The 18,010-nt window shown below is 48.3% G+C and overlaps 2 protein-coding genes across 3 annotated transcripts in view; one reads left to right on the forward strand and one right to left on the reverse strand.

Annotated features, from left to right (window-relative positions):
- Positions 1–1,307: 1,307 nt before the first annotated feature.
- LOC139370245 (endonuclease III-like protein 1) lies at positions 1,308–9,507 on the reverse strand. 2 transcript variants are annotated; one of them, XM_071109602.1, is made up of 6 exons: positions 9,017–9,507; positions 8,402–8,673; positions 5,376–5,546; positions 3,661–3,820; positions 2,111–2,216; positions 1,308–1,944 (listed from the first exon to the last, which is right to left on the reverse strand). In XM_071109602.1, the coding sequence occupies exons 1-6, from the start codon at positions 9,267–9,269 to the stop codon at positions 1,620–1,622; spliced, it is 1,287 nt and encodes a 428-aa protein (XP_070965703.1). In that variant the 5' UTR covers positions 9,270–9,507; the 3' UTR covers positions 1,308–1,619. The 2 variants fall into 2 exon arrangements, with proteins under 2 accessions (XP_070965703.1, XP_070965704.1); XM_071109603.1 differs by having other exon boundaries at positions 1,340–1,944; positions 8,812–9,489.
- A 36-nt stretch (positions 9,508–9,543) lies between these two features.
- LOC139370246 (tuberin-like) overlaps positions 9,544–18,010 on the forward strand; it is a 71,518-nt gene continuing 63,051 nt past the window's right edge. Inside the window, 8 exon segments of the mRNA XM_071109604.1 lie at positions 9,544–9,705; positions 11,705–11,901; positions 11,991–12,077; positions 12,868–12,978; positions 13,182–13,329; positions 14,006–14,123; positions 15,182–15,230; positions 15,576–15,701. Coding sequence (XP_070965705.1) covers positions 11,767–11,901; positions 11,991–12,077; positions 12,868–12,978; positions 13,182–13,329; positions 14,006–14,123; positions 15,182–15,230; positions 15,576–15,701 — 774 coding nt within the window. The 5' untranslated portion in view covers positions 9,544–9,705; positions 11,705–11,766.

Genomic DNA, 18,010 nt, shown 5'->3' on the forward strand with positions numbered 1-18,010 from the left:
TGATTGGACAGTACTCAGCAATTCTTAAACAATAGTGAACAAATATATCACTGTGTGAATTGTTCCCATGTTTCATGAAATGAAAGATCCCAGAAATGTCCCATACGCACAAAGAAAGCTCTCAAATTGTGCACAAATTTGATCATTTTGACTTTTCCAAGATAATCCATCCACTTGACAGGTGGGGCTGATGACACGTGTTCACCTTGTGCTGAGGACAATGTGGCTGCTCTAAAATGAGCATTTGTAGCAATGTCACAGCTGTCAAATTGAGGGCGCGTGCAATTGGCATGCTGACTGCAGAAATGTCTGCCAGAGCTGTTGCCAGATAATTGAGTCATTTCTCTACTGTTTCCCAAATCAAAAGTCATTTGTAAAGAATTTGCCAGTACTTCCAACCAGCCTCATGACCAGGAATTGTAATCCTGCCAGCCCAGGAACTCCACATCCGGCTTCACCTGCAGCATCGTCTGAGACCAGCCACCTGGCAGCTGATGAAACTGGAGTATTTCTGGCTGAGGTAAAGCCTTTTCATGGAGGCGGGGGGGGGTCTGGCTCAGTGGGTGGGCCCAAGCTCTCCCATGACTGCACCCCTGCCCAGTCACGTCATCCATAGATCAGGGCCTCATTTATTTCAGTTGACTGCTTTCCTTATGACCCTGTAACTCTGTAAAAATCATTGACGTTGTTGCATGTATATTAATGGATAATATTAACCCACTTCAGTGGTCACTGAATATCAATGACATCAAGTGTTTTCTATCCATAAACTCAGAATAGGACCCTGACAGTCAGTTGGCTCCAGTAAGGCAGTGGTCACCAAACCACCCTGTAGTCTCCTGGGGGAACTCAATCACTTGTGGCTGAGTAACAGGTGTTTACACTCACATTGTTAATTCCAATGGACCTCTGACCCCTACACATCAGTGGTATTGTAGGTAGCCTAGTGGTTAGGGTGTTTGGCCAGTGATCGAATCCCCGAGATCACAATCTGTCGTTCTGCCCCTGAACAAGGCAGTTAACCCGCTGTTCCTAGACCAGTTAACCCGCTGTTCCTAGACCAGTTAACCCGCTGTTCCTAGACCAGTTAACCCGCTGTTCCTAGACCAGTTAACCCGCTGTTCCTAGACCAGTTAACCCGCTGTTCCTAGACCAGTTAACCCGCTGTTCCTAGGCCGTCATTGAAAATAAGAATTGGTTCTTAACTGACTTGCCTAGTTAAAGGATAAATAAATTGTCAGGTCGCTATGTTTTGGGAACGAAACATTGAGTGACGATTATTGTATTGGACAATATACAAATGTGTATGAGATCATTTGAAAAATTATTTTATTGAGAATTTATTTATTAGTGTAAGTAAAAATCTAAATGTAAAGATTTGAAGGTTTAGTTTTGGGGTGTTGTGATAAATAAATGAGTTCACCGAAATTCAGTCTAAAAATGGTCTCCCCGCTAAAGCAGTTAATACCACTGGGCTAGTAGGAGTTACCACCCTATCTCTAGTACTGCTCATTTCACATCAGTCAAGGGAAGTGACAAGAGCACACTTTGGGAGGAAGGAGAGAGAATTAGGACACGGTCCTGACATTTCTAAAGGGATGCTACCCTCTTCTGTCGTATCATGTAGAGAAGGTTTTGGCTTTCGACTTCCTCTTTCTGGGCTGCAGAGGGGAGAGGGTGGTAGCCAGAGATTCCTCTTTGACCGGTGTGGCTGAGGGGAGTGGTAACCTCAAACCAAGCGAACCAGGCTCCAGCTTGACCCTGGAGGTCTTGGGGGAGTGTGGTGAGCGAGGTGACCCAGCTTTAGGCCTCTTGGCTGGGGAGGCTTGGTGGGCGGAGGGGCAGCTGTGCTGGTTCAGACACACGGAGCAGAGAGGATTGACAGGTAGACACACCTGTTGACCAAACCCCACCAGCAACCAGTTGATCTCACTCCATAGATCCCTGTGTCGGGGAAGAGAGAGGAAGATCATCAATCCCCGTCTTCATCAAAATCATGTCGGACAGAAATCACAAGGCAAAATGTTTCTCTTTCCTGCTGTAAGGGATCTGATTGGTCGGTGACTGGTTAACGAGTGACCTGATGGGGTAGAGGAAGTGGTGGTGTCACCTTGGTAACCAGTCTTCCAGGGCCTTGCGTGTCTCCTCTGGGTTCTTGGTCCCACCTCTCGTCCATCCCAGCCGGTTGGAGATACGGTGGACGTGTGTGTCCACGCCTACTCACACGCACAAACAATAGAACAACTATCCCATTATAAGACGCCCACAATATAATCCAATAGAACTACAACTCTGCACAACATCAGACCACATCACAACATGCAGACTAGAGTATGGGATTTGTAGTCCTACAGTTGAAGTCAGAAATTTACATACACTTAGATTGGAGTCATCAAAACTTGTTTTTTAACCACTCCACAAATTTCTTGTTAACCAACTACAGTTTTGGCAAGTTGGTTAGGACATCTACTTTATGCAAGTCATTTTTCCAACAATTGTTTACAGACAGATTATTTCACTTATAATTCACTGTATCACAATTCCAGTGGGTCAGAAGTTTACATACACTAACTTGACTATGCCTTGAAACAGCTTGGAAAATTCCAGAAAATGTCATGGTTTTAGAAGCTTCTGATAAATAATGTCAATTAGCCTGAGTCAATTGGAGGTGTACCTGTGGATGTATTTCAAGGCCTACCTTCAAACTCAGTGCCTCTTTGCTTGACATCATGGGGAAATCAAAAGAAATCAGCCAAGATCTCAGAAAAAAATTGGAGACCACAAGTCTGGTTCATCCTTGGGAGCAATTTCCAGACGCCTGAAGGTACCACGTTCATCTGTACAAACAATAGTACGCATAGATAAACACCATCTGATGAAACAAAAATATAACTGTTTGGCCAAAATGACCACCGTTATGTTTTGAGGAAAAAGGGGGAGGCTTTCAAGCCGAAGAACATCAAAACCGTGAGGCACGGGGGTGGCAGCATCATGTTGTGGGGGTGCTTTGCTGCAGGAGGGACTGGTGCACTTCACAAAATAGATGGCATCATGAGGATGGAAAATTATGTGGATATATTGAAGCAACATCTCAAGATATCAGTCAGGAAGTTAAAGCTTGGTCACAAATGGGTCTTCCAAATGGACACTGACCCCAAGCAAACAAAGTTGTGGCAAAATGGCTTAAGGACAACAAAGTCAAGGTATTGGAGTGGCCATCACAAAGCCCTGAACTCGATCCTATAGAAAATTTGTGGGCAGAACTGAAAAAGTGAGTGCGAGCAAGGAGGCCTACAAAGCTGACTCAGTTACACCAGCTCTGTCAGCAGGAATGGGCCAAAATTCACCCAACTTATTGTGGGAAGCTTGTGGAAGGCTACCTGAAATGTTTGACCCAAGTTAAACAATTTAAAGGCAATGCTACCAAATACTAATTGAGTGTATGTAAACTTCTGACCCACTGGGAATGTGATGAAAGAAATAAAACCTCTAATATTATTCTGACATTTCACATTCTTAAAATAAAGTGGTGATCTTAACTGACCTAAGACAGGGAATTTTTACTAGGATTAAATGTCAGAAATTGTAAAAAACTTTAAATGTATTTGGCTAAGGTGTATGTAAACTTCCGACTTCAAACTGTATATGAGCCATACCTACCTATGCCAGAGACCTGGTGCCAGGCGATGTCCATGGCCAGGTGAGCCATCTTGGGTCCTACTCCAGGTAGTCGTACCAGGCCCTCCACTGTGTTAGGGATGTCCCCTCTAAACTCCCTCTGGAGCATCACTGACGTCTGCTTCAGGTACTTCACCTTGGTCTGGAGGAGGGGGGGTAGGAGAGAAGACATATCAAGGTTTTATTCACAAGTATTCAAACAGATTCAACCACAAAAACTAGGAAGGTTTTCCAATGTCTCACAAAGTAGAGCAGATGAGTTGGTAGATGCGTAAAAATAAAAAGTAGATATTGAATATCTCTTTCAACATGGTGAAGTTAGTAATTACACTTTGGATGGTGTCGATACACCCAGTCACTACAAAGATACAGGCGTTCTTACCAAGAAGACAGTTAAATGTTCCTGAGTCGCCGAGTTACAGTTTTGACTTAAAAAAAATATATATATATATGGCAAAACCTAATGGTTGTCTAGCAATGAACAACAACCAATTTAATGGAGCTTGAAGAATTTTGAAAAGAATAATGGGCAAATGATGCATAATCTAGGTGTGGAAAGCTCTTAGAGATGTACCCAGAAAGACTCACAGATCAATCTAGGTGTAGAGAGCTCTTAGAAATGTACCCAGAAAGACTCACAGATCAATCTAGGTGTAGAGAGCTCTTAGAGATGTACCCAGAAAGACTCACAGATCAATCTAGGTGTAGAGAGCTCTTAGAGATGTACCCAGAAAGACTCACAGATCAATCTAGGTGTAGAGAGCTCTTAGAAATGTACCCAGAAAGACTCACAGATCAATCTAGGTGTAGAGAGCTCTTACAGATGTACCCAGAAAGACTCACAGATCAATCTAGGTGTAGAGAGATCTTAGAGATTTACCCAGAAAGACTCACAGATCAATCTAGCTGTAGAGAGCTCTTAGAGATGTACCCAGAAAGACTCACAGATCAATCTAGGTGTAGAGAGCTCTTAGAGATTTACCCAGAAAGACTCACAGATCAATCTAGGTGTAGAGAGATCTTAGAGATTTACCCAGAAAGACTCACAGATCAATCTAGCTGTAGAGAGCTCTTAGAGATGTACCCAGAAAGACTCACAGATCAATCTAGGTGTAGAGAGCTCTTAGAGATTTACCCAGAAAGACTCACAGATCAATCTAGGTGTGGAGAGCTCTTACAGATGTACCCAGAAAGACTCACAGATCAATCTAGCTGTAGAGAGCTCTTAGAGATGTACCCAGAAAGACTCACAGATCAATCTAGGTGTGGAGAGCTCTTACAGATGTACCCAGAAAGACTCACAGATCAATCTAGCTGTAGAGAGCTCTTAGAGATGTACCCAGAAAGACTCACAGATCAATCTAGCTGTAGAGAGCTCTTAGAGATGTACCCAGAAAGACTCACAGATCAATCTAGGTGTAGAGAGCTCTTAGAGATGTACCCAGAAAGACTCACAGCTGTAGTCACTGTCACATGTATTGACTCAAGTTGAATACTTATCTAATCAAGATATATTAGTGTTTTATTTCCATGAATTTTCTACAAATATTTATACTTTATCTGTGACAGAGTGTAGATCGTTGACCCATAACCCCCATAATTAAATCCATTTTAATCCCACTTTGTAACACAACAAAATGTGGAAAAAAGTCAAGGGGTGTGAATACTTTGTGAAGGCAGTGTATAGTGTGCGTTACCTTCCAGAAGCCGACAGGGTAGATGAGTTGTCCCAGTGTGTCATCGTCAGTATTGACTATGTTGTCCACTGTACAGCCATGAGCCCTGAGTCTCTGCAGAGCCGCACTGGTCACCTGGTCCCTTGTCTGGCTTGACAACATCAGAGACACCAGCACCTGGTAACGTCGCACCTGGTGGAAGAGATGAGGAGGAAGGGAGAGAGTCTTTAATCTGGCTAGACAACTTTAGAGAGACCAGGACCTGGTAATGCCTCACTTGATGGGAAGGGGAAGAGGAGGGGAGAGAGTCTTTAATCTGGCTAGACAACTTTAGAGAGACCAGGACCTGGTAATGCCTCACTTGATGGGAAGGGGAAGAGGAGGGGAGAGAGTCTTTAATCTGGCTAGACAACTTTAGAGAGACCAGGACCTGGTAATGCCTCACTTGATGGGAAGGGGAAGAGGAGGGGAGAGAGTCTTTAATCTGGCTAGACAACTTTAGAGAGACCAGGACCTGGTAATGCCTCACTTGATGGGAAGGGGAAGAGGAGGGGAGAGAGTCTTTAATCTGGTATCTTTTAGATAGTAAACTACACTACATACACATAAGTATATGGACACCACTTCAAATTAGTGGATTCGGCTATCTCACCACACCCATTGCTGACAGGTGTATAAAATCGAGCACACCACCATGCAATCTCCATAGACAAACATTGACAGTAGAATGGCCTTACTGAAGAGCTCCGGAATAGGATGCCACTTTTCCAACAAAGTCAGTTCAACAAATATCTGCCCTGTTAGAGCTGCCAACTGTAAATGCTGTTATTGTGAAGTGGAAACGTCCAGGAGCAACAACAGCTCAGCCGTGAAGTGGTAGGCCACACAAGCTCACAGAACAGAACCTCAGTGCTGGAGTGCGTAGCATGTAAAAGTAGTCTGTCCTTGGTTGCAACACTCACTACCGAGTTCCAAACTGCCTCTGGAAGCAACGTCAGCACAAGAACTGTTCGTCAGTTTCGTCAGCTTCATGAAATGGGTTTCCATGGCTAAGCATCACCATGTGCAATGCCAAGCGTCGGCTGGAGTGGTGTAAAACTCTCCGCTATTGGACTCTGGAGCAGTGGAAACGCGTTCTCTGGAGTGATGAATCACACTTCACCATCAGGCAGTCCCATGGACGAATCTGGGTTTGGCGGATGCCAGGAAAACGCTACCTGCCCCAATGCATAATGCCAACTGTAAAGTTTGGCGGATGAAGAATAACGGTCTGGGGCTGTTTTTAATGGATCGGGCCCCTTAGTTCTAGTGAAGGGAAATCTCAATGCTACAGTGCACAATGACATTCTAGACGATTCTGTGCTTCCAACTTTGTGGCAACAGTTTGGGGAAAAGGCCCTTTCCTGTTTCAGTATGACAACGCCCATGTGCACAAAGCGAGGCCCATACAGAGTGTGGAGCAATGTGGAAGAACTTGACTGGTCTGCACATAGCCCTGACCTCAACCCCATCGAACATATTTTACCCCGGTTGACCATTTTCAGGGGTATTTTTTGTTGTTGGGGATGTGGGGGGGTGGAGAGCGGAGCTCCCTCAACCTCCTACATTACTTTAGGGGTGAAATATAGGGTCAAAATGCACAAAGCCCTGGTGTAGCCTATTTCTGACACTGCTCTACAGTGGTTGGTGTAGATCAGGTCTCCGCCCCCCAGGTGTAGATCAGGTCTCCGCCCCCCAGGTGTAAATCAGGTCTCCGCCCCCCAGGTGTAAATCAGGTCTCCGCCCCCCAGGTGTAAATCAGGTCTCCGCCCCCCAGGTGTAAATCAGGTCTCCGCCCCCCAGGTGTAAATCAGGTCTCCGCCCCCCAGGTGTAAATCAGGTCTCCGCCCCCCAGGTGTAGATCAGGTCTCCGCCCCCCAGGTGTAGATCAGGTCTCCGCCCCCCAGGTGTAGATCAGGTCTCCGCCCCCCAGGTGTAGATCAGGTCTCCGCCCCCCAGGTGTAAATCAGGTCTCCGCCCCCCAGGTGTAAATCAGGTCTCCGCCCCCCAGGTGTAAATCAGGTCTCCGCCCCCCAGGTGTAAATCAGGTCTCCGCCCCCCAGGTGTAAATCAGGTCTCCGCCCCCCAGGTGTAAATCAGGTCTCCGCCCCCCAGGTGTAGATCAGGTCTCCGCCCCCCAGGTGTAGATCAGGTCTCCGCCCCCCAGGTGTAGATCAGGTCTCCGCCCCCCAGGTGTAGATCAGGTCTCCGCCCCCCAGGTGTAGATCAGGTCTCCGCCCCCCAGGTGTAGATCAGGTCTCTGCCCCCCAGGTGTAGATCAGGTCTCCGCCCCCCAGGTGTAGATCGGGTCTCCGCCCCCCAGGTGTAGATCAGGTCTCCGCCCCCCAGGTGTAGATCAGGTCTCCGCCCCCTAGGTGTAGATCAGGTCTCCACCTCAGGTGTAGATCAGGTCTCCACCCCAGGTGAATGCCAGGTCAGAGACGACGGACAGGTAACCGTTGAGCTCCCTCTGCCCGGCAGGGTGGACTGAAGTCACAACCTCTGTGAAGCAGAAGAAGGCGAGGGCGAACTCGGGGAAGGCGAGGGCGAACTCGGGGAAGGCGAGGGCGAACTCGGGGAAGGCGAGGGCGAACTCGGGGAAGGTGAGGGCGAACTCGGGGAAGGTGAGGGCGAACTCGGGGAAGGCTAGGGCAAACTCGGGGAAGGTGAGGGCGTACTCTGGGAAGGTGAGGGCGCGGGATACCATGATACGCATGATACCCGGGGAAGAATGTGTGGATGGCACGGAGCAGGGGGTAACAGGGGCTGGTCCACCTCTGACCCGGAGAGGATGAGGGAGGGGACAGAGGGGGAGGGGAGACAGTGGCCAGGGTGTAGGTGGGGAGGTAAGAGGGGGAGAGAGGAAGGAAGGTGGGGAGGTAAGAGGGGGAGAGAGGAGGGGAGAGGAAGGAAGGTGGGGAGGTTAGAGGGGGAGAGAGGAGAGGAGGGGATGTACGGTAGTGGGGGGTGTACGACAGAGAGACAGAAACCAGTGGGGTCTCACCCACCTCATCAGGGGCGTGTGTGTCGTAGCATTTCTCCGCCCCCATGAGGTCAACAGGCGCGTCCCTGGCGCTCCTCATCTGACGCACATGACCCAGCTGCTTGCTCCAATCAGGAGGCTCCCAGTGTTTAGGCTCCTCCTTCCCATCGTATTCCACCTTCACCTGGCCCCGCCTCCTACGCAGGATGGGTGCCAGTGGTAACAGGGACAGGGCTTTGTCTGGCTCAGCTTGTGATTGTCCAATGAATGATCGACGTAACCTAGAGGAGCCAATATCTGCAAGGTAAAGTAGGGGCGGGGGACAGAAGTTGAGTGATGAGGTGTGCTGAACATTCTGAGGCATACAGAAATGATGTCACATTCTTCATGTACAGAACAACTGAACATACAGGAAGTAGTAGACGTCATCGTCACCTGTGTCAAATATATTAGGGGTGTATTCAGACTGTGTGCATATAGCCAGGCCATATGCTCTCTTTCTCTGAAGACTGTCGTCATCTCTTAGTTGTTGTTTTAGGCTACAGCTTGTCCCATCTGAAAGTCCCTCAATGATGCAGCAAGATATTGCTTCAGTTTGTAAATGTCAGAAGGGCAATGTTGTGATAAAACGGATTCATACCTGAAGCGTCTCGTCCCAAACTCTGATTTGATACGCTCGAAACTTCTTCCTCCTGTTTCACGTGCGCCCTCAACACTCTCCTCTCCATCCTAGTTTTTAACGTCGTGGCTAAACCGGCACGGGGCACGGTCTTGTTACCGCTCCGAGTGATGACCGCGGTACTCTCAACGAAATAAGGCGAGGTCATTTTGAAACAGTGTAAAGCATAGGAGACAGTTGTGCTGCAAGTGGGACGGACCGTGGCTAACAACATTAGCTTGTTATCTATTTTAGTGATAATCTGGTTAGCTAGCTAAAACACATGTATGCAAGTTTTGGTAACATTTTCCAAGTACTATTGATAGATATTGAAACGTGACCTACTATTTCATTTTCAAACGACAGGCACGTTAAGACAAACTAGAACATTAAACACATGTTACATTTTTAACTCGACACCTCTTGCTTCGTCGAGCAATGTTTTTAGTAGGAACTACATTTCCCATCAGCTCCCGCGACAAACGTGTTTTTATAGGAAGTGCCCGACAGTCCATCCGTTTGTCGAGTGGGGGGACTGATCTGACTTGGGGAAAGCTTTTGAAATATTGGGATAAACAAATTCTAAATGCATGAATTTGTCTTGCTCGGTATTTTGTCCACCTGCCAGCCTCACGTGAATGACGCCAGAAACGCATCTAGATCGATAGAAGGTATGAACTTCCGTTGTTTTTAAAGCCCTAGGTCTGGAACGAAAACAAGCAGATAGCTAGTCAACAATATGTATTTATTAGTGCTTGTTTGTGTCGCTCTTTCTCTCTCCCTGTCCGCTATTTTGTCAGCTGTTCCGGACGGATGTTGAACATACACGAATGGGCACCTGAATGGGTACTGTTGTTACCTCTAAAACTGAACTAGATAATATTAGTTAGCTGTCGTTGTTCACTCGGTTCTCTCTCTGCTTGACAGGGAGAATTATTTCAACATTCTCCTGGCTTGTTTCGTGGTACTCTCTCTCTCTCCCCAGCTAGAACTCAATAGCTGATTGTCGCTGATCCCGAGGTTGTAGGTACTACTGACTAGCTACTGAAGTATAGCCTAATTGCGTCCCAAATGGCACTATATTCTATATGTAGTGATTGTGCCATTTGGTGCGTATTCTATATTAGCACGGACACACAAACTACCACTTTCCCGTGACCATAACAGAGTCATCCTAGCTGCTTTCTGTACAAGCGGTTATTATTCGCTTTATGTAACAACAACGTTATGAATATCATATCAAAGGCCCTTTAGAATGTGCAGAGGAATGGGATGGTTCTAGGGCAATTGTTTGCTATCTCATGTGCTCCTAACCCCTAGCTCGCTTTGCAAGATGCATGTGGTGTGAGTCTGGACGTGCACTAATTTATGGAGAACCACAGGTGCAAAGGACACAAACGATGTTGAGAAGGGGTGTGATGTTGGGGCATGTCTCTGTCTGTCATTTATCTGTTTGACAGAAACTAACAGCAGTCACGTAATGCAACAAGTTGGGCCAGGGCTCTCTCAATTGATCTTTCCTTGATTCCTTGTACTCAAAACACATTTTGAGTGAATTTTATTTCTGGTATAAAAATAAATAAAAAACATTGAAGGTCAATGTCAATCAATAAACTGAACATTGATAACCAACTGTTTTCCGAGACACTAAGACAACTCCATGGCTTTTCTAAATGATACAAAGTTCCCATAGAGGAGTGGAATAATGGACCACCCAATACTATTAATGTTCTCTCCCTACGACCCAATACTATTCATGTTCTCTCTCTACCACCCAATACTATTAATGTTCTCTCTCTACCAGCCAGTACTATTCATGTTCTCTCTCTACCAGCCAGTACTATTAATGTTCTCTCTCTACCAGCCAGTACTATTCATGTTCTCTCTCTACCAGCCAGTACTATTCATGTTCTCTCTCTACCAGCCAGTACTATTCGTGTTCTCTCTCTACCAGCCAGTACTATTCATGTTCTCTCTCTACCACCCAATACTATTCATGTTCTCTCTCTCTCTACCACCCAATACTATTCATGTTCTCTCTCTCTCTACCACCCAATACTATTCATGTTCTCTCTCTCTCTACCACCCAATACTATTCATGTTCTCTCTCTACCACCCAATACTATCCATGTTCTCTCTCTCCCACCCAATACTTTTCATGCTCTCTCTCTACCACCCAATACTATTCATGTTCTCTCTCTACCACCCAATACTATTCATGCTCTCTCTCTACCACCCAATACTATTCATGTTCTCTCTCTCTACCACCCAATACTATTCATGTTCTCTCTCTCTCTCTACCACCCAATACTATTCATGTTCTCTCTCTCTCTACCACCCAATACTATTCATGTTCTCTCTCTACCACCTAATACTATCCATGTTCTCTCTCTACCACCCAGTACTATTCATGTTCTATTCATGTTCTCTCTCTACCACCCAATACTATTAATGTTCTCTCTCTCCCACCCAATACTATTCATGTTCTCTCTCTCTACCACCCAATACTATTCATGTTCTCTCTCTCCCACCCAATACTATTCATGTTCTCTCTCTCTCTACCACCCAATACTATTCATGTTCTCTCTCTCTACCACCCAATACTATTCATGTTCTCTCTCTGACCCTGCTGGTTCTACTAACCTGTGTTCCTCCCTCTGTTTCCCCCAGAGCCCCAGTAGAGTGTAAGCTGTCTGGTCCCTCCCCATAGGACCCCTCCTGGACCCCCAGCCATGAACAAGCAGCCCAGTAAAGAGAGTCTGAAGGACAAGGTAAAGGGGATATTTGGTTTGGGATCCCCTCGACCCCCCAGCAAGCAGACAGACAGCAAGCCCTCAGAGTTCATCATCACACTGGATATACTCAAGGTATGTGAGAGTGTGACGCAACTACACACACACACACACACACACAATCAGTTTTCTGTCTCTGACCATCTTGCTGTCTTTCTCTTCAGGAGCTGCACCCTGACTGTGGCCTTAGCAACAGAATCCGGGTTGCTAACCATGTCTCCGACCTGGCCAAGGCCAAGAAGTTTGAGGAGGTGAGAGAGCACACCGTGTGTGTGTGTGTGTGTAGACGGGTTAGCTAACAACGTCACAAAAAAGATGCACACACTTCAGTGTGTCAGAAGTCAGTGTGTTGTGATTCTACATGGCCACACAGCGATAAGAAGCTGTCGTGTGGGGAATCGTCGGGGGCTCCTTTTCAGCTCGTTTCTTCAAATCTGGTTCTTGATACCTTGTCTTGTTTTGACTGAGGTCACGTCTATGCTAATACTGTATGGTTAAAATCTGGTTCTTGATACCATGTCTTGTTTTGACTGAGGTCACATCTATGCTAATACTGTATGGTTAAAATCTGCTAGCTAGCTAACCAACAACTGTAATGATGTATTTAAGAGACCAGTGTTCACTGTGCAAATGTATTTATGTTTCCAATAAACATTTGGAGATGAAATGTTTAGTTTCCGTGTTGCCAACAATCTAAGCCGACCCTGTCTGTTTTTCAGCACGCGTCGCTATTGTTGCTAAACAACCAACTGTCTATTAATCTGGTGTGTGTATTAATGTGTGTGTGTGTGTGTTGCCTCCGTCTCTGTGTGTGTGTGTGTATGTTGCCTCCCCCTCTGTGTGTGTGTGTGTGTGTGTATTAATGTGTGTGTGTGTGTGTTGTCTCCCTCTCTGTGTGTGTGTGTGTGTGTGTATTAATGTGTGTGTGTATTAATGTGTGTGTGTGTGTTGCCTCCCTCTCTCTGTGTGTGTGTGTGTGTATTAATGTGTGTGTGTGTGTGTGTGTGTATTTGTGTGTGTGTGTATGTGTGTGTTTTACAGCATGCAGTGGAAGCCGTATGGAAGGCGGTGGAGGACATGCTGACTCCAGAACAGCCACCTGAAGCTAGACATGCTGTCCTGCTGCTCCTCAGAGCTGTCATACAGGGACAGGTACAGATACACACACACACACACACATAGACACACACAGAGACATAGACACACACACACACACACACACACACATAGACACACACACACACACACACACACACACTATCTAGGAGGCACCACAGAGAACAAGAAAGTATGTTGATTTCCTGTGTGTGTTGCCTCTCTCTCTGTGTGTGTGTGTGTGTGTGTGTGTCTACCAGGGTGAGCGTCTGGGTCCTCTGCGGGCCTTCTTCTTCAAGGTGATCAGAGACTACCAGCCGTCCAATGAGGACCTGTCTGACAGGCTGGAGGTGTTCAAGGCCCTGACGGAGAACGGGAAGGACATCACGTACCTGGAGGAGGACATAGGTGAGACAACATCAACCCTTTTTACACTGTGACCTGTGATGTAGATGATTCCACCCCACAGTCTTTTGACAGTCGTTACACTACCATGTTACCATGTTACGGAGTCTGTCCACGAGATATTCACTGGTCCAATGAACAGCCCAACTGGGACCCTTGAGAAAGATATTGACTGATTTGGTCATGATATTGTTTGACTGATTTGGTCATGATATTGTTTGACTGATTTGGTCATGATATTGTTTGACTGATTTGGTCATGATATTGTTTGACTGATTTGGTCACGATATTGTTTGACTGATTTGGTCATGATATTTTTTGACTGATTTGGTCACGATATATTTTGACTGATTTGGTCACGATATTGTTTGACTGATTTGGTCACGATATATTTTGACTGATTTGGTCACGATATTGTTTGACTGATTTGGTCACGATATATTTTGACTGATTTGGTCACGATATTTTTTGACTGATTTGGTCACGATATTTTTTGACTGATTTGGTCATGATATATTTTGACTGATTTGGTCACGATATATTTTGACTGATTTGGTCACAATATTTTTGACTGATTTGGTCACGATATTTTTGACTGATTTGGTCACGATATTTTTGACTGATTTGGTCACGATATTGTTTGACTGACTGGTTGATTTAATTTATTGATCACCTGCAGCTGGGTTTGTCCTGCTGTGGATGGACATTGGTCTGACTGCGGACTTCCTCCACGTCCTGGTCAACCTGGTCAAGTTCAACAGCTGCTACCTCGACCAGAACGTATCCGTCATGGTCCAGTAAGAACACACACAGTCTTGTACAACTAACCTTGTGGGGACACACAATTCGGTCCCATTCAAAATACTATTTTCCCTAACCTGTACCCTAACCTTAATCCCTAACCTTAATCCCTAACCTTAATCCCTAACCTTAATCCCTAACCTTAATCCCTAACCTTAATCCCTAACCTGTACCCTAACCTGTACCCTAACCTGTACCCTAACCTGTACCCTAACCTGTACCCTAACCTGTACCCTAACCTTAATCCCTAACCTTAATCCCTAACCTTAATCCCTAACCTTAATCCCTAACCTTAATCCCTAACCTGTACCCTAACCTTAATCCCTAACCTGTACCCTAACCTTAATCCCTAACCTGTACCCTAACCTTAATCCCTAACCTGTACCCTAACCTTAATCCCTAACCTTAATCCCTAACCTTAATCCCTAACCTTAATCCCTAACCTGTACCCTAACCTGTACCCTAACCTTAATCCATAACCTTAATCCCTAACCTTAATCCCTAACCTTAATCCCTAACCTTAATCCCTAACCTGTACCCTAACCTGTACCCTAACCTTAATCCCTAACCTTAATCCCTAACCTTAATCCCTAACCTTAATCCCTAACCTTAATCCCTAACCTTAATCCCTAACCTGTACCCTAACCTTAATCCCTAACCTGTACCCTAACCTTAATCCCTAACCTGTACCCTAACCTTAATCCCTAACCTGTACCCTAATCTGTACCCTAACCTTAATCCCTAACCTGTACCCTAACCTTAATCCCTAACCTGTACCCTAACCTTAATCCCTAACCTGTACCCTAACCTTAATCCCTAACCTGTACCCTAACCTTAACTCAAAACCCTAGCTCCTAACCCTCAACCTAACTCTAATTCTACCCTAAACCCCACTAGAAATGGCATTTGACCTTGTGGGGACTAACAAAATGTCCCCAGTTGGTCAAATATTTGTTAGTATAATATTTTTGTGGGGTCTTCTGATTAGTTACACACACACACACACACACGCACACACGCGCTAGGTCTCAGTGTGTGTGGTTTTGTCCAACAGGAAGATCTGTCTGCTGTGTAACCGGACAACAGCCTCGACAGACATTGAGGTAATATTTAATTTACTCTGATGTCGAGGTTTTACAACTCTGGGCTTTTTATTCATGAGGTCATTAACCCTTACGTGTCTGTGTCGTCTCGGTGTGTGTGTCGTCTCGGTGTGTGTGTGTGTGTGTCGTCTCGGTGTGTGTGTGTCGTCTCGGTGTGTGTGTGTGTGTGTGTCATCTCGGGGTGTGTGTGTGTGTGTGTCGTCTCGGTGTGTGTGTGTCGTCTCGGTGTGTGTGTGTGTGTGTGTCGTCTCGGTGTGTGTGTGTGTGTCGTCTCGGTGTGTGTGTGTCGTCTCGGTGTGTGTGTGTCGTCTCGGTGTGTGTGTGTGTGTGTGTGTGTGTGTCCAGATGGCTCTACAGGTGCTGGATGCGGTGGTGTGTTATAACTGCCTCCCCTCTGACTCCCTCACCGTCTTCATCATCACTCTCTGTCGCACCGTCAACGTCAAGGAGTTCTGTGAGTCCTGCTGGAAGGTGAGGGAGAGTTGGTGAGGGAGAGTTGGTGAGGGAGTGTTGGTGAGGGAGTGTTGGGGAGGGAGTGTTGGTGAGGGAGTGTTGGGGGAGGGAGTGTTGGGGAGGGAGTGTTGGGGAGGGAGTGTTGGGGGAGGGAGTGTTGGGGAGGGAGTGTTGGTGAGGGAGTGTTGGGGGAGGGAGTGTTGGGGGAGGGAGTGTTGGGGAGGGAGTGTTGGTGAGGGAGTGTTGGTGAGGGAGTGTTGGGGAGGGAGTGTTGGGGAGGGAGTGTTGGGGAGGGAGTGTTGGGGGAGGGAGTGTTGGGGAGGGAGTGTTGGTGAGGGAGTGTTGGGGAGGGAGTGTTGGGGAGGGAGTGTTGGGGAGGGAGTGTTGGTGAGGGAGTGTTGGGGGAGGGAGTGTTGGGGGAGGGAGTGTTGGTGAGGGAGTGTTGGGGGAGGGAGTGTTGGGGAGGGAGTGTTGGGGAGGGAGTGTTGGGGAGGGAGTGTTGGTGAGGGAGTGTTGGGGGAGGGAGTGTTGGGGGAGGGAGTGTTGGGGGAGGGAGTGTTGGGGAGGGAGTGTTGGTGAGGGAGTGTTGGGGAGGGAGTGTTGGGGGAGGGAGTGTTGGGGAGGGAGTGTTGGTGAGGGAGTGTTGGGGAGGGAGTGTTGGGGGAGGGAGTGTTGGGGGAGGGAGTGTTGGTGAGGGAGTGTTGGGGAGGGAGTGTTGGGGGAGGGAGTGTTGGGGGAGGGAGTGTTGGGGGAGGGAGTGTTGGGGGAGGGAGTGTTGGGGGAGGGAGTGTTGGGGAGGGAGTGTTGGTGAGGGAGTGTTGGTGAGGGAGTGTTGGGGAGGGAGTGTTGGGGAGGGAGTGTTGGGGGAGGGAGTGTTGGGGGAGGGAGTGTTGGGGAGGGAGTGTTGGTGAGGGAGTGTTGGGGGAGGGAGTGTTGGGGGAGGGAGTGTTGGGGGAGGGAGTGTGGGGGAGGGAGTGTTGGGGAGGGAGTGTTGGGGGAGGGAGTGTTGGGGGAGGGAGTGTTGGGGAGGGAGTGTTGGGGGAGGGAGTGTTGGGGAGGGAGTGTTGGTGAGGGAGTGTTGGGGGAGGGAGTGTTGGGGGAGGGAGTGTTGGGGAGGGAGTGTTGGGGAGGGAGTGTTGGGGGAGGGAGTGTTGGGGGAGGGAGTGTTGGGCAGGGAGTGTTGGGGAGGGAGTGTTGGGGAGGGAGTGTTGGGGGAGGGAGTGTTGGTGAGGGAGTGTTGGGGGAGGGAGTGTTGGGGGAGGGAGTGTTGGGGGAGGGAGTGTTGGGGAGGGAGTGTTGGTGAGGGAGTGTTGGTGAGGGAGTGTTGGGGAGGGAGTGTTGGGGAGGGAGTGTTGGGGGAGGGAGTGTTGGGGGAGGGAGTGTTGGGGGAGGGAGTGTTGGTGAGGGAGTGTTGGGGGAGGGAGTGTTGGGGGAGGGAGTGTTGGGGAGGGAGTGTTGGGGAGGGAGTGTTGGGGGAGGGAGTGTTGGGGGAGGGAGTGTTGGGGAGGGAGTGTTGGGGGAGGGAGTGTTGGGGAGGGAGTGTTGGTGAGGGAGTGTTGGGGGAGGGAGTGTTGGGGGAGGGAGTGTTGGGGAGGGAGTGTTGGGGAGGGAGTGTTGGGGGAGGGAGTGTTGGGGGAGGGAGTGTTGGGGAGGGAGTGTTGGTGAGGGAGTGTTGGGGGAGGGAGTGTTGGGGGAGGGAGTGTTGGGGGAGGGAGTGTTGGGGGAGGGAGTGTTGGGGGAGGGAGTGTTGGGGAGGGAGTGTTGGGGAGGGAGTGTTGGGGAGGGAGTGTTGGTGAGGGAGTGTTGGGGGAGGGAGTGTTGGGGGAGGGAGTGTTGGGGAGGGAGTGTTGGGGGAGGGAGTGTTGGGGAGGGAGTGTTGGGGAGGGAGTGTTGGGGAGGGAGTGTTGGGCAGGGAGTGTTGGGGAGGGAGTGTTGGGGAGGGAGTGTTGGGGAGGGAGTGTTGGGGAGGGAGTGTTGGGGAGGGAGTGTTGGGGAGGGAGTGTTGGTGAGGGAGTGTTGGGGAGGGAGTGTTGGGGAGGGAGTGTTGGTGAGGGAGTGTTGGTGAGGGAGTGTTGGGGAGGGAGTGTTGGGCAGGGAGTGTTGGGCAGGGAGTGTTGGGCAGGGAGTGTTGGGGAGGGAGTGTTGGGCAGGGAGTGTTGGGGAGGGAGTGTTGGGCAGGGAGTGTTGGGGAGGGAGTGTTGGGGAGGGAGTGATGGGCAGGGAGTGTTGGGCAGGGAGTGTTGGGGAGGGAGTGTTGGGGAGGGAGTGTTGGGGAGGGAGTGTTGGGCAGGGAGTGTTGGGCAGGGAGTGTTGGGGAGGGAGTGTTG

Source organism: Oncorhynchus clarkii, chromosome 17 (assembly GCF_045791955.1).
Source record: "Oncorhynchus clarkii lewisi isolate Uvic-CL-2024 chromosome 17, UVic_Ocla_1.0, whole genome shotgun sequence".
Classification (NCBI taxonomy): Eukaryota; Metazoa; Chordata; class Actinopteri; order Salmoniformes; family Salmonidae; genus Oncorhynchus; species Oncorhynchus clarkii.

What these genes read in the sequence shown, in the direction of transcription:
- LOC139370245 (XM_071109602.1), bottom strand. Translation starts at nt 9,269, where the DNA reads ATGTTGTTAGCCACGGTCCGTCCCACTTGCAGCACAACTGTCTCCTAT. An exon ending in TTTGGGACGAGACGCTTCAG is followed by an intron (nt 8,674 to 9,016) that starts GTATGAATCCGT and finishes TTTACCTTGCAG; the next exon opens with ATATTGGCTCCTCTAGGTTA. An exon ending in ACACACACGCCCCTGATGAG is followed by an intron (nt 5,547 to 8,401) that starts GTGGGTGAGACC and finishes CTCTTCCACCAG; the next exon opens with GTGCGACGTTACCAGGTGCT.